Source organism: Rosa rugosa, chromosome 7, assembly GCF_958449725.1.
Source record: "Rosa rugosa chromosome 7, drRosRugo1.1, whole genome shotgun sequence".
NCBI lineage: Eukaryota > Viridiplantae > Streptophyta > Magnoliopsida > Rosales > Rosaceae > Rosa > Rosa rugosa.
Genome location: NC_084826.1, coordinates 20,021,922 through 20,038,225, shown reverse-complemented (window position 1 = coordinate 20,038,225; position 16,304 = coordinate 20,021,922). Strand labels below are relative to the sequence as shown.

At 37.5% G+C, this 16,304-nt stretch overlaps 1 protein-coding gene and 1 long non-coding RNA gene across 3 annotated transcripts; one reads left to right on the top strand and one right to left on the bottom strand.

The window, feature by feature from the left end:
* Positions 1–235: 235 nt before the first annotated feature.
* On the bottom strand, positions 236–5,356 carry LOC133720769 (uncharacterized). 2 transcript variants are annotated; one of them, XR_009851976.1, is made up of 3 exons: positions 5,154–5,356; positions 3,676–4,712; positions 236–1,514 (listed from the first exon to the last, which is right to left on the bottom strand). XR_009851976.1 is itself a non-coding variant. In XM_062147240.1 (2 exons), exon 2 carries the CDS (start codon positions 4,699–4,701, stop codon positions 3,913–3,915), a length of 789 nt encoding a protein of 262 aa, XP_062003224.1. In that variant the 5' UTR covers positions 4,702–4,712; positions 5,154–5,356; the 3' UTR covers positions 3,410–3,912. The 2 variants fall into 2 exon arrangements, 1 of the variants encoding a protein (XP_062003224.1); XM_062147240.1 differs by lacking the exon at positions 236–1,514 and having other exon boundaries at positions 3,410–4,712.
* Positions 5,357–8,922: 3,566 nt separating this feature from the next.
* Positions 8,923–9,786, top strand: LOC133720011 (uncharacterized). The gene is made up of 3 exons (XR_009851628.1): positions 8,923–9,244; positions 9,406–9,493; positions 9,591–9,786. It is a non-coding gene; the product is annotated as an uncharacterized LOC133720011 (long non-coding RNA).
* The last annotated feature ends 6,518 nt before the right edge of the window (positions 9,787–16,304 follow it).

The window sequence follows — 16,304 nt, the reverse complement described above, 5'->3', positions numbered from 1 at the left end:
ATTTACTTAATCAAGGTGTTAGATTGCATGAGCAATGGAAGTGAGATTGAACAGGGTGTTAGATTGCATCTCTTCTTATTATTACTCACAGAAGTATGGCTAATGTCCTTTATTCAGTTTGCCAAAACCCTTGGTCAAGAATAAATTGAACAATTTTATCTCCTTTCAAACAAATAAGAGCTTGAGTCTGAAATAAAAAAATTAGTGTTGAGATCCACTAAACAATAAAAAACTAGTTTGAAATAAATTATTAATTTTTTTTTTAAACAGATGGTAACAGTAAATTTAGAAAAATGAAGGTACAAGAAAAGAAATTACTTCACTTAAGCTACTCTTTGCACACAATGCTTCTATTTTAAATTTATAAAATTTTATGACTTAAATGGCACTACCCAAGTTTTCATAAACCCCACTTCAGGTAGCATTCTCAATACTTGTTCACTGTAGATAGAGGCTTATCCATAAAAATAAAAATCAAGTACCTGAACCACTTTTGACATTCTTCTATGTAGAGGTCTGCACCATTCATATTCTACCATTTGATCCAAGAACTTCACAAAGTAGAAACTGCTAGCCAATGCCACATGGTTAACATTTTCTATCCTAAAATGCACCAATCCACAAACTGTACACATCCAACTTGGACCAATAGCAGAATGGGATTTTTTTTTTTTTTTCTTGCGTTTGTCTCTGATCAGCATCTATATTTGGGTTTATGAATTTGGAATGCCTTAATAATAGAATGGCTGGCAAAAGAACTATATTGCATGAATCAATTTCCTTCTTGGCCCAAACGCATTTGCACCCATATCCTTGAGCTTTTTCACGTCTGAAACTTTCTGCAAGCTTTCCTCTGAAAAACCCTGACAAGCTGTATGTTCCAGTCCCAGAGATGCCAACCACCTGCTTAATCGACCAGATTTCTGAAGCATCCTCTCAAGATTCCGAGCTCTCAGACTTTAATTCAGCATTTTTCACTGATCAAGGAAATCATGTTGTAATCCTGTTTGCTGCATGATGGATTTTGAGGTTATAGACAATCCTCATGTTCTCTGATACGTGAAGTAGCCATCTGATGTGGGTTTAGTGATTTAGTTCTCAAGTTGCAGCTCATTGACTGGGAAAAAGTCGGAATATATTCAGCAGCAGGAGAAGCTCTTCTAGTTCAAGCAAGTCCGACAACTTTAGGGGCAACAGGTTTAATCTTCCTTTTTTCATGAACTGAAGCCATTTTGGGATGTGTGTTGGTAGGAAGTTGTGATCCACTTTTTATTGTTTCTCTGGCCACGAGTTGCAGCTGACTTGGTTCTGGGCTTGGGAGTGGTGATGTATTAGCAATAGGCAGTAGACGCACCAAACTGTTGACTCTCTGCTTTTTGGCTATCACCCAACAATCTTGCAGATCCAGATCGTTGTCGAGTTTGTAGTGTCAATAACACCACTCAGGGTATTTTTCCTGTGCAGGGGATTTGCCACCAGATGTCTTTGCCTTTTCTTCGCCATCACCAGACAATCTGCTTGTGAAATTAACATGTTCATTAGATCAGAAACAATGAGGTCATTCCTAAAGGCAAATGCAAGCAGACAAATAGGCACATGCTTAACCAAATAAGTATTGTTTATGCAGAACATAACAAATCAAAGTACTTCACATACAATTTGAATTGAGAATAGGGTTTATAATTCCCTCCATATCTTTAGTATTCCAAATTCAACTGCAGTACGATTAATTTACCACGAAAAAAGTATGGAAGTAAGTAAATTTGACGTCTATGCACGGTCCTACAGAATATGAAGAAATGAGTACATATTAGCTTCTTTAATATGATTCTATAGCTAGTATTGAAGAACTGAAACTCATTGCTAATAGTTTGGAGATGGATAAACATCTCAAAAAAAGGAAAATTAAATACAGCTAGCATAATAGTTGGGAGAAGTGTTAATATTAACTGAACATTCTCTTGTTCCACTAGCATAACAGCACAGGATGGAAGACTGAAGTCTGATATGACCCGAAACTAATCTCTTAATATGTTGATATTCAGGAAAAACTTAATGATCTCACGTTTGGATAGAAGGAAAGCTTAAATTGAAGAGTGTCTTATTAATCGAAGAAAACAGAATACTTGAATAAGGATAATCAAGTCTGGCTCAACCTAAAAATCCCAAAGTGACTGAATCAATGAATCTTGCACACACAAAGAGCATAACAACAAGAAAAGTGGACAATCTTGAAAAGAAACAAGAATGACGAAAAATTACTAGTAGACTGAGCTGAAGCAGGATGGGTTGGTGCCTATTAGAACCCAGATAAAAGCTTGTGGCTTCTGGGGTGGGACTTGATGGATCTCAGATCAAAGTAGTTCACGTTTCAAATTTGCCAGCATAAAAGAATCACCTTGCCAGGGTAAGAGACACGTTCTGAAGAAGTACTGGCCCGGCTTTAATAAGCAATCCAACCCAACAGCCATATTATATGCGATGGGAGAGAAGTACTGACAAACACACCTCCAAATAGCAACAGCAAACGAGTGACTCTGATTTAGATGGTCGAAAGCCTCTACTTCTTCTTGATAAAAAGGGCAAGAAGGATCAACAGGACAAAATCACTTAACCCTATCTCTAGTTTTGAGTCTTCCTCTGGGACTAAGCCAAGTAAACATCTGAACTTTAGGTGAGAACTTCAAGTTCCACATCTTCTTGAGAAGCTGGGCACAAGAGTGAGATTTATGGGAGAACACAATTGTAGGTGCAAAAATTAATTGACTAACCATTTCCCACTATCTATCTGATTCCTCGTGTCAAAATATGTCTACATATCCATTATTGCTTTCAATGCTGCAAAATAAAAGTTTTGAACAACCAATTTTGCAGGTTAAGAAATGATCCTTCCAGCCAAATTTAGCCAGAGCAGCATTATTAAAGTAACTAGATGGATTTAGCGCAACAAATCATCCTTCTACCCAATAGGAGGGCACTTCTTCATAGTTAGAGCCTTCAGGGTATTGGTAACTTCACGCAGACATTAAAAACAAGACATTATATAGATAAGTTAGATTTCAATTTACACCTAGCTTACCGGCTGAAGATAAGGTATTTCTTTTCCAGCTAGAGAGCCTTATTTGGACCTTGAGCAGTAACTACTGAACAAATTGAGCATGCACAGAGACAATAGTCATTGCCAGTTTCCACAATATAATACCTCCACACTGTCCAGAGGCAGGCACCATATAATTATAATCAAAAGGAAGATTAAACTTGATGTTCTACTACGACCATTCCTAGTATTGAAAAGAAAAAGTACATCTGAATTTAAATAATCAGGATAGAACTTTAATTGAGCTTACTGCATCTAAAAACAAGTTTCATTCTTAAGCAGGAGAGTATAAAGGTTTATTTACTGCTATCGGAAAAGAATATATACCGTTGATATTCTGTATTATTATAACAGATGTTAACAGGAAAATCGGAAAAGAATGAAGGTACGAGAAAACAAAATTACTTCACTTAAGCTGACACTTCGAACACATTTCTTCTAGTTCTAATTTACTGAATGTACTGAATTGTACGATCTATTTGGCAATACACAAGTTTTCATAAACCCCACTTCATGTAGCATTCTCAATACCCGATTATTGTGGATAGAGGTTTATCCATAAAGTAGTAATCATGTACCTGAACCTCTTTTGCCATTCTGCTCTGTAGAGGCCTGTACCTTTGATATTCAACCGTTTGATCCAAGAAATTTTACAAAGTAGAAACTGCTGGCCGGTGCACATTGTTGACATTTTCTTTTGATAAAAATACACAAATCCAAAAACTGTACACAACTTGGACCAACAGCTTGAAGGGGATTTTTCTCCTGTGCTTGTCTGATCAGCTTGTATATTCAGGTGAATGAATTTCGAATGCTTAATAATAGGATGGTTGGCAAAAGCAGTCTATTGCATGCATCAATTTCCTTCTTGGCCCAACTGCATTTGCACCCATATCTTTGAGCTTTTTCATGTTCAAATTCACCAACTGAAATTTACTGAAACCTTTCCTCTGAAAAATTCTAACAAACTGCTCCAGTCCCAATGATGCTAACCACCTGCTTAACCCACCAGCATTCTGAATCTTCCTCTCAATATTCCGAGCTCTCAGCCTTTCATTCAGCAACATTCCCTGATCCAGGAAAACATGTTGTAATCTTCTTCGCTGCATGATGGCTTTCGAGGTCATAGATACTCCTAGAGCTCTCTGATACTGTGAAGTAGCCATCTGATCTGGGGTTTGTGATTTTGTGCTTAATTCTCGCCTCCTCATTGACTGGGAAACGGTTGGAACGTATTCAGCAGCAGCAGGAGAAGCTTTCTTAGCAAGTTGCACAGCCCTTTTAGGGGCAACAGGTTTAATCTTCTTTTTCTCATGAACCAAAGTCGTTTTGGGATGTGTATCGGCAGGAAGCTGTGGTCCACTTTCTACTGTTTCTCTAGCCACGAGTTGCAGCTGACTTGGTTCTGGGCTTGGGAGTGGTGATTTATTAGCAACAGGAAGTCCAGGTACTAAAATGTTAACTCTCTGCTTTTTGACAATCACCCAACTATCCTGCAGATCCAGATCGTTGTCTGAGTTTGAAGCGTCAATAAGACCACTACTCGGAGTACTTTTCTTGTGCGGGGGATTTTCCACCAGCTGTCTTTGCCTTTTCTTCGCCATTAGCAGACAATCTGCTTGTGAAATTAACAAGTTCATCGGATCAAAAACAATGAGGTCATTCTTAAAAGGCAAATGCAGGCAGACAAATAAAGCACATGCTGCTCAGACTTGAGCAACTGACGGCCAAACAAGTATTGCATTATGAAGAACACATAACAAAACAGAACTACTTCACATACTGTTTGAATAGGGAACTGGGTTTAGAATTCCCCCTATATCCATTAGCATCAAAGATGATTAATTTACCACAACCTCGTAATCAAAGGAAGCAAATTTGACTTCTATACACATCCCTAGGGAATACTAATGAAGTAATGAAGAACTGAAACAATGGAAGAGAAAGTCTGGTAATCAATCAATCAATCAAGAACACAAAATACTAGAAGCAATGGATGTTGCACACACAAGAAAGGTGGGCAATCTTGAAAAGAAACAAGAAAGACGAAATTTACCGGTAGGCAAAGGTGAATTAGAACCACCCAGATGAAAGCAAGCTTGTGTGGCTGGATCTCAGATTTGGGTTCGTTGGTGCGTCTCAGTTGGACTTTGCAGGTGATTGGATCAGATACGATGCACGATACTGACCAACTTCCATGGTCAACGGATGTGGGATTGGTGACAAAGAATTAGATATTGATCCACCTACATACTTCCTCGATTTTATTTTTCTTTTTATTGTTTTAGTCCGAGTTTTTTTTTTTTTTTTGAGAATGTGTTTTAGTCCAAGTTTAAAATTTGAAAGTGACGAATATTAATTATATATATATGTTAAATATATGTAATCATCCCTAAAATTACGAATTAGAATATCAAGTCAACATAACCACGAGATTTGTGTCCTGTAACGTTTTATGAAACTATTTTTGTAATACTGGATTGTAGAATGAAAACAAATAATTAAACTACAAGTTTTTAAGATGTAAATACATGTTCAGCACAAGTATTTCAAAATTTGAAATATTAAAAACATATCTATCATTTAAAAAAAAAAAACTGTAGCACTCAGTTTATACAATCTGAAACTCTATTTTTTTTCTTCGAAGAGAAAAAATCATTTTTAGTTTTTCCTCAGTAATCATGAAAGATTGACTATTTTGTTTGTATTGATCATGAATCCTTTATTGGTTGTTATGAAAAAAGAAACAGAGTATTGTGAAGGAGATTAAACAAGAAGAACCAAATCCCTCAATTTTGTTTATAAAATATATCATATGAAATTGCAAGCTCCTGAATCTTTAGTTCAAAAAGATAATTCAATCAAATGTCTCAAACTTAGCTGTTTTTTTTTTTTTGAACCAAACAATTCTCATTCAACTCAAGCCAGAATGACACGGATACATACCTTCCCTTGCCATCTACGGGCAAGTCTAGGACGTGGCATGCTAGCACCACCCATTAGACAATCAGTGCTCACATATTCAGAAGCGAACCTATACACTATGAAAAGAATACATAGTAAATAGGCTACATTTAGATCTAAGATAACCATAGGTGCATCTAGTTGAGTTAATGATCCTCCAGGATCCCAAATACGAAACCCTGAGGAAACAGAGTGTATCCGTGTGGCCCACAAAAGAGCCCAATTCCAGTGGGTACACACAACAGGTTTGGGCTCTCCAAGCCCAGTTGAATTTAGCCCCCAAACTGATTTGGGCCGCCGAATCCTTTTGGGCTCCCAAGATGATCTGGGCACCCACCTTGCTGCACCCTTGCCAAACGCACCAGACCCCGCCATCTTCTCACCTCCGGTCACCTTGCCGGCATACTCTGCATTCACCAAGGCCTGGCTTTCTTCCATCAATGCATCTGCGAAACGACGCACGACGACTATCTCCTCCACTCCCACAGATTGGAGAGCAAAGATTCGGGCCGTCATCAATCGGATCCGGGTCCCCAGAAGTGCAGCGAGCCATGATGCTCTGTCTTGGTCACCCGAAGCAAGCCTCTGCCATGGGTAACTCAGAAGACCGTCAAGCCCAGACCATCGAGTTTTCGAGTCATCAGGAGGTTTGAGTCGCCCCCTCCTCGGTCGGATCCTTAGCCCAGAATTCCAAACCCCCCCATTGTCGATCTCGCCCAGATTGATTCGGTGAGATGAGATTCCGGGAAAAGCCACCAGTAGTTGGCTTTTATGGGTTGGCATCGAGATGCATCGATGTTGGAGGGCTGCGGGCCAACAGCCTGATGCGGAGAGAAAACCTCCACTTAGAGAGGAGACCGATGCCGATCTCCACAATTGGAGCACCACACAAAGGCGGCTAGGTTTCGGGAGCATGTCTCTCAAACTTAGCTGTTAATTCCTCTAGCCCATGAGATAATCCAATTATATTGAAGCATAAAATGCCGAAGCTTTACCCTAAATCATCCATATAAATTAGATCTGACACATGAAAGAGGGATTTTCTAAATCCTTCATTCTTCTCCACTGTATGATTATGCAAGTTTCAATTGATTGAAAAAGACTGCTGGGAAGAAGAAAGTTAAAACAGCTGATAAAGTAGATGAGATTATGAGAAGAGAGGATAAGTCTCAATGGAAATTGTGGGAGAGAAAGAGAGAAACAGAGGAGAAGAGTTTGTGGATCTATGTGCTTAAAAGAAATAAAAAAATAAAAAATAAAAAATAAATCACTTTCTCTAATTGCAGGGCGGGTTGTTTTCAGAAAACAAGGAAAACGTCAAAAAGTCATTTTCCATATTTATTCATAGTTCCTGAATTGTTTCCTAAAATTTGTTTTCCCTGTTTTTCAAATTTAATGCACCGAACGCAAATTACATAAGTTTTTGAATTCGTAAAATAAAAAACAGTATCGCAAAATGATACCAAACGGGCCCTTATGTTTTAGAAAAATATCGAATTCTCATTCAATCAAAAAATGTACGCGAGGTAAGAGGGAGGGGTAAAAAGTGTACCTGGGGTGGGAGGGAGGGGGCCGGGGGTTTATAGATTATAACCCTAAGTAAACGCGGTTAGAGACACTATCAAACCAAAAGATCCAAACTCTAACCACACATCTTTCTCATACCACAAACACCTTATGATCCTAAGATTCTTAAGCTTCTACATGAATGGTTGGTTATGAGGGGTCTATTGCGGTTCAAACATGAGCATGTGGGTGGTTGACGTCACTTTTACTATTCTGGTGGTAGGGTTTATTAAAGGTTTGGTGCCGATTACTCAGGGAATGGATGTGGTTCCTAACAGTTTTGTTTCATTTGTTATTAGGATTTTCTTTTTGTTGGGTCAGTGTTAATAAGTGCCTACTCTCTTGATCAAATCCAGGCACAACCTGATTAGAGAAACTGACCTATGGTTGAAGCCCCAACCTGAACTAAGGTAAAACACCTGTTAAATGTGTCATCACCGCCAACCCAAACACAGAGGACATCGAACTCAATAGTCTTACCCAAGAGAACCCCATACCACCAGGCTTCACTGAGTACCCATCTGGCAACAGCCATCACAAACCGGCGTGGTTAAAGGCCAACATCAATAGGAGGGTGCTGCCAGATGAAGAATGTCAAACATAGTGACCACAATTTTTTGAAAAAGTGAGTATAGCGCATACCAAGTCTAACTATAACACAGAGTTCTTATTGATATAATTAAAGAATTTGAAATTAATATAACCAAAAAGTATTCAAGAAAGAAATTTTTTGCCTCCTTTAGAGGTGTATATTTTCACCCGCAAAGAGAAAAAATGGTATGTCTAGTATAAATCTAACCATAAGGTACAAAATGAAGAATATTAAGTCAACCTAACTACAAGGTATTATTATATATAGAACTTGCAATCAACAAAGAGAAAATAGTAAAGCACAAGAAAGCCCTTGACAACTTTTACAAACACTTGAAAGCTCAAAAACATTTATTTTTGCGCATGCATGTAAGTAATTTTCTTTACTAATAAGGACAAACAAATAATAAAAAAGCTGCACCTAACGCACTATGAACTCCTAAAGTCTAGGGCTGGGCATTTAAGCCCGAAAACCCGCAAACCTGAACCGGCATGTCAAAGCCCGACCCGTACGGTCCGGGCCCTATTTTTTTTTTTCAACAAAACGGTTCGGGCCGGGCCTTGACTTTCAGATAAGGAAAAACCCGTTAGGCCCGTTGAAGATAAAAAAAAAGAGATAAGTATATTACTGACTATAAGACAAGGCTCAAATTCCTTATTGTACAAACGAACTCACAAGATTAGAGTCTCCGGCCTCCAAAGGGGCAACCCTAATTGACCCATTTAATCTTCACTCACTTCAGACTACCAAAGTGGCCGCCTCCCTCTCCTTCAGTCCTCACTCCTCACCAAGTTCACACACCAGTCATCACGATCAGCTGAACAAACAGATCGGAGACGGGCAGACGACCTGAAACGCCTAGTCTAGCGGCGCCGCCTGCCTCTCCTCCCTCTCCTTCTTTCTCGGTTTCTTCCGCTCTGATTCTCCTTCTTTCTCCTCAAATCCCCAAGACGCCGACAAGCGACAACTGCTATTGTTCTGGTCTTGTAGCCTAGTCACTAGCTGCGATTGTTCTGGTTATCAAGGTTTCTCAATCTCTCTCTCTCACCATCTGTGATTTGATTTCCTCTGCATAGTCTTTTGAAAGTTTGATTACTGATTATTGAATGCGACTTTTTGATTCATAGATTTCATACTCCCTTATATTGATTACTAAATGCGACTTTTTGAATTTCCAAAACTGCAGTACACTTCAATTAAGCACAGAGTGCTTGTGAAGATCAACCATAGCCCAGACAAAGCCGAGAGGAGGTGAAGTGGTTGTTGTCGGAGAGGTTTGATTACTTTGCAATGCTTAAGTCTCTTTCTTATTTGTGTGTAATGAACTAATGGTGCAGATTGATCTAATTTTTCTCCATGTTTTGGTTGTAGCATGGCTACTGATGGGAATGCTATTGTACTATTGACGACAGCTCCAGTGGAACCAAACAACTGTATTTGAATTAGGACTTTCTATTTCAATTGGATATTTGTATTACAATTTGGACTTTGTATTTAAATTGGGACACTTTGTATTTTAATTGTAACTTCAATTGTTCTGGACTTGTATTTGAATTTGGATTTTATGTATTTTGGATATTTGAATTTTCGGCTTGAACGTTGGATCTTGATATTGTGTTTTGATTCAAATGTCAACAGGATGAAATGAATGAAATCTGGGTATATAGCAAAGTAGATATATATCCATATAGCAAAGGTAGAATACAGGTTTTTGGGCCCGAAAGCCTTGCCCGAAATGAAACGGGCTGGTCCCTGTTTGTGTCAAAACGGGCTTTGGGCCCGAACTGTAAAAAACGGGCCAAGCCCGGGCCCAGTGAAATTTTAGTTGAACCCGGCCCATGCCCATCCCTACTAAAGTCTCATGCATCCTTCTCCCTTTTCTCCATTCTCTACTCCTAAACAAACTAAGCAACTAAGACACCCCAAAACAGCAGATAGAGATTGGTCTTGGATTGGGACGATAATGGCTTTGGGTCTTTGAAGATAGACATCTCCTCTGTGGTCGGTGAATGTGTTGTCAGATAGTGAAAAGAGGTGTTTGCCTCTTAATTTCTCAAACCTTGTTTTCATCTGCTGATTATTTGGCCTCAAATCAACAAGAGCTAGAACAGACTTTTTAATATGTATGGTGATGATCAATGAGGTTTTGGCGAATGAGTTTTGTTTAATTGGGAGTTTGGAGTAGAACTATGGGGTTGATCAGATTTGTTGAACAATTTTATTTAATGTCATAAAAATGAGTTAGAGTTTGCAAATTGCAATGGTCGAGCTCATCTCCATCAGCAACTACATGTAAATTAGTAGTCTTGATCAACTGGGAAATGATGGTGCAGTGAGTATAGGACAAGGATTGAAATTTCTCCGAAGATGTCGAAATTTTCATCGAAATTTCTATAATTTTGAAGTACCGAGACAACATTCATATGCTATATCATTACCGTTAGGAGTTTCTCAAAATTTTCTGAAATTTTTTTGTCATTTCTGCAAAATTCTTAATTTCTGAAATATCTTCACATAAATAGCATATACGAAAAATTCATACCGAAATTCTCCCTAAATTTCCTATGTCGCCAACAATAAGTTTTACTTCATAGAGAAAACATTGCATTTTGATTTCATCTGCAGTCAAGGTTGATTTTGGTATTTCAAATTTAAGAAAATTTCAGAGAAAGTTTTCATTTCAATGGAAATTTCTGTTAAAAATAAAAAAATCACATTAATTGCGTTTATAAAATTACATTTTTTTGAATGAGACTTTTACATAGATTAAAATAACTTATAATACACCTATTTACAATGTAACCTCTCTAAAATTGTACATATGTAATAGAAAACTGGAGATGGGGCTTAATAATACATATAAGATGAAATAATAAGCTAGTATATATAAATAGAATGGACTAAACTAGCATTGTAGTATATTTTTTTTTTGAAGGGAATGTGGATTTCATTGACGCATGCCAAGATGGCCATTACATATCCTTCTGCTGCCTTCAACTAGACAGATCAAGAAGTTGTAGCAGAACTACTGTGATACATAGAGAATAGACCACCTATATTCGAACTAACCGCTCCTTTAAAGTGAGCCTATAAACTATGGATAAATGGAAACATAGAATATAGGCCCCAACCACATAGGGTTTTGAGGTTCCTAAAACAAGGGAACTTAGTGTAATTAGACAAAAAAGCTAAAAACATAGGGTTGGGCCAAGGGCCTAAACCCTAGCCCAAATAGCAATGGACTAGGGCAAAACCCTAGCCCAACAGTTCGCGGCCCAACAGGGGTAGTCCACCAAAGGGAAATTTGCTCCAGACCCGTCAAGTTGGTTCGGGCCAGTCCACCTTCCTTCACAACCCCGTCGTACGTCACCATCCGGCCAAGCTCCAGCCGATCCACATCGCCTGACCTGCATGTTCCCGATCCGCCTCACCACCGCTGCGACCAAGCCGCCCTCACTGACCTGCATCAGCACAGAACAAACCATCCCGGCAATCGAAGCCATCCTGAGTTCACGCCGCCGCCGCGACTTGCATCAAACCAGAACAACCGATCCTGAGCCAAGCGTTGCAATCGCACGCCGCCAACGAATGACACCACCGATCCAACAAAACCCAGCTGCGGGGATCGATAAACCCAACCGTACGCACGATCCACCCTTCACCACCATCCCAGCCGAACTCCCTGACAAAAACCCGAGCAAAGCCCTTCAACAGCCCTATGGACAGTAGATTTCCCGTCCGGCAGCAAACCCTATGACAGCGGTGAGGCCATAAGCCATCTCCGACGTCCGGGCGCCGCCGGAGAGAACAAAGTGCAAGCCCGAGGCGGCCTTAGGGTTTCTCTTAATAAGATTACTTTGTATGTAGATATTTTATCAGCATTGTAGTATATTTGATTATTTACCAATGTGAAATATGAGATTTACGAAATCACTCATTATTTTATCTCTATTTGAAATTCAAATGAGTGATCTCATACATCCCAATAATTCAAATGAGTGACGAAGGCAATTACCATAAAGACATAAACCAAAATAAATATATATTTAAGAACATTTTTTTACTCCATTTCAAAAAAAGAACATTTTTTTTTACTAAGATACAAAGAAAATAACATCACAAGCTCCGACCAATACAAAACAAAATCATTACTTTAAGTTTTTGGAGATATTTGTTTAATTTTTATTCCTTTTGGGATCGGGTTATCATCATTAAAAAGTTAAATTTGCATTCTTTATAATTCACATAATAAATTAGGATATAGATTGAACTGTCTTCATCTTGAGAGTTGATATATTGAACCAATTGGAGACAATTACACTGGAAAATGACCTTGTCATGATGCATAGAAATAGAAAACTGGACAACGGTCTTAAGTGCTAGTAACTCCACTTGGAAGGCTGAAGATGCCATCCCAACCGGTCTCATTGTAGCAGCCTTGAAACTGCCATGGCTGTCCCGGAATACACAACCAACCCCACCTCTGTGACTCATATAATCAAAACTTCCATCAACATTACATATTTAGATATAAAGGTATTGGTTAAACTATATAAAATATTGGATGTTAAGCAATATCTTCTATAAACCAACATCTTATAATATATATATATATATATATATATATATATATATATATATATATATATTATATAAGATGTTGGTTTAACCACATATATAAACCAATATCTTATATATGTGTGTGTGTGTATTTTATATATTATAGCAGCTGCACTTGAACAAAGAATCTCCAGGCAATAATTGATGGCGTTTATCATCTAGAACCCTTTAAGAGAATCTACATTTTGTGGTGCACTCTTCTCAGACCGAAACTGCTCGGTCTCTAGCAACATCGATGCATCGATCACATCCTTGTATACATATTAACTATTAATTACCAGCATTTGAAACAAGAATAGCGTGCAAACAACTTCCAGGATCAAACTTAATTGTTTTAAACAACTTAGATTGACGAAGCGATCCTGAAAATATATGCAATCTTAACATAGATGCTCCCATGCGTGCCTTCGCTTGCATGGCTTCAGAAACAAATGAGTATATGATCCGCATTGCATGGGGGCATGTACTAGAGTAGAAAGTAGTACTAAGAACAAGAAGATCGGCCATGATTAAGAAAACAGTAAGGATTTTCATTTCTTCTGCTCTTTTAAATTGCTTTTTATCTTGTGTGTTTGTCTAAATGGAGGATCCCCTTCTGCATGAGTAAATTATTGTAGTAGGCATTGTCGAATATGTCTGAAGTGTTGACATTGAGTGCGGACGGTATGGCATCACCCATACTGCTGCTGGGGCAGTTAGGATGAAGTGATTCTGCCAAATTTGAATCCATATCAACGTCGTTGTAGAGGCGCTGCCGGAATTTGTCATAACAGGCTCAACCTATGGTGTGGACTCCTGCAAATCTACAAATATGAAAAAATGGCCAAAATTAATAAAGGGATTCTGCTAAATTTGAATCCATATCAACATCATTATAGAGGCACTGCCGGAATTTGCCATAACAGGCTCAGCCTATGGTGTAGACCCATGTAAATATACAAATATGAAAAAATAGCCAAAACTAATTCTTACACCTTATAGGCTGTTATTTATATATATAGAAATATAAGATATTAGTTAAATCATATAAAATATTGAATGTTAAGCAATATCTTATTATGGTAAATGTTGTTTAGAGAAATACATATCTTTGTCCTTCATGTATTTTGTTTGATTTGGCGTCAAAGTTCAGAGAATCTATAGAAGATTGCATATGAATATGAGAACATAAAAGGGCAAGCAGCTACATTTAGCCTTCGGTCATTGTAAAAAGAATCTTTATTGATATTTGTGTTTCTTCTTTTATTTTTTTATTTTTTTGCAACAAAAGCAAAACGAATATCAAATGAGTATAAGAACCAACAGTTCATTATCTAATGGATTTTTCCGTTCTAATACTTCATCCAAGAGTTATCAGTATTTATCAAAGCTGTTCCTATCTAACGAAATGCTATTGGATCAAATGATAAAAACATTGTTGAGAAAAAGATGGTTTTTCCCGGATGAAATGAAAATTGGATTCATGTAACAAGAGAGAGAAAATGATTTCAGTTGAAAGCAGATTAATAGTATGCTACTAAAAAATGACTATCATTTTTCACTCTACCTATTATGAAATCATTTTCTCTCCTTAGCGGCTCAGTCACATCTTCTAGCTTCAACATCCACGATTATCGAGCAATTAAAAAAAAATTCTATCATCACAGAATGTAAAAAAATCAAAATATGCTTCTAAGAGCGTATTGAACACTTTCACATGCATGTCGGGAGATACTTGATAGAGGCATCTATATATTTCTTACATGTCTAGATTTTGACCCAAGCATGACTCAAAGTGATGGAAAAACACTTTTGCAATGCCAATTAGACTATGAAAAGTATCGTCATATTTGGTATTGTCCAAAAATTCCTCAAATCTCTTTGCCTTTGAAACTGCTCCTAAAAGACTATAATTTTGATTTAGCGCTCTCTTGGTAACACACTTTCGGCCTTGAGTATTCTTGATATGGTCAACGGCTAGTAAGACGTCGAGAAGAAAATATGCCCTCTCACTTTTCTGAATACAAGAGAGGCTGGAAGTATAAATTCTTAAAGTCCTTGAGAGTCGTGCAAAGAATGCTAGCCTTATAAAAAGTATCTAACACCAAAAATATTGTCACATCCTTGTCCCGAAAGGAAACTTGCCCAACTGTAAGCAATGATTGATTGAGGTTTTCGCTTGATAAACTCACAGCAACTTTGAATAAGAGAACATAAAAGGGTAAACAGCTACATTTAGCCTTCGGTTATTGTAAAAAGAATCTTTATTGATATTTGTGTTTCTTTTTTTTATTTTTTGCAATAAAAGCAAAACGAATATCAAATGAGCATAATAACCAACAGTTCATTATCTAATGGATTTTTCCGTTCTAATACTTCATCCGAGAGTTATCAGTATTTATCATAACTGTTCTTATCTAATGAAACACTATTGGATCAAATGACAAAAACATTGTTGAGAAAAATATGGCTTTTCCTGGATGAAATGAAAATTGGATTCATGTAACAAGAGAGAGAAAATGATTTCAGTTGAAACAGATATGACTATCATTTTTCACTCTATCTATTATGAAATCATTTTCTCTCCTTAGCGGATCAGTCATATTTTCTAACTTCAATATCCACGATTATCGAACAATTAAAGTTTTTTTACTGTCATCACATAATGGAAAAAATCAAAAGATGCTTCTAAGAGCGTATAGAAGACTTTCACATGCATGTCGGAAGATACTTGATAAGGACATCTATATATTTCTTCCATGCTAAGATTTTGGCCCAAGCATGACTCAAAGTGATGGAAAAACACTTTTGCAATGCCAATTAGACTATGAAAAGTATTGTCATATTTGGTATTGTCCAAAAATCCCTCAAATCTCTTTGCCTTTGAAACTACTCCTAAAAGACTATAATTTTGATTTAGCGCTCTCTTGGTAAACACTTTTGACCTTGATTATTCTTGATATGGTCAGCTGCTAGTAAGACGTAGAGAAGAAAATATGTCCTCTCACTTTTCAATACAAGAGAGGTTGGAAGTATAAATTCTTAAAGTCCTTGAGAGTCGTGCAGAGAATGCTAGCCTTATAAAAAGTATCTAACTCCAAAAATGTTGTCGCATCTTTGTCCCAGAAGAAAACTTGCTCAACTGTAAGCAATGATTGATTGAGGTTTTCGTTTAATAAACTCACAGCTACTTTAGCATCACCATTGAACATGTAAACATCTTCAATATTGAATTTACCCTTTTTTACCTTGAATACCAAGGTCCGATAACAATATCCCGCATAATTTTCTGAATCTAAAAAGGAAGTCGGTTGATTGGAGTCCATTTTGGATTTGTTTCATTAAGGGTCTCTATCACTAGAGTCTTTGAAGTCTCTGTGAGCGATTGACATTTTCTTTTTCCTTTATTTCTTCTGGCTGGATCTAGTTGGAATCTCCAACTTTAAGAAAGAGATATTTTGCAATTTGTTGATTTCTTCATTAAGA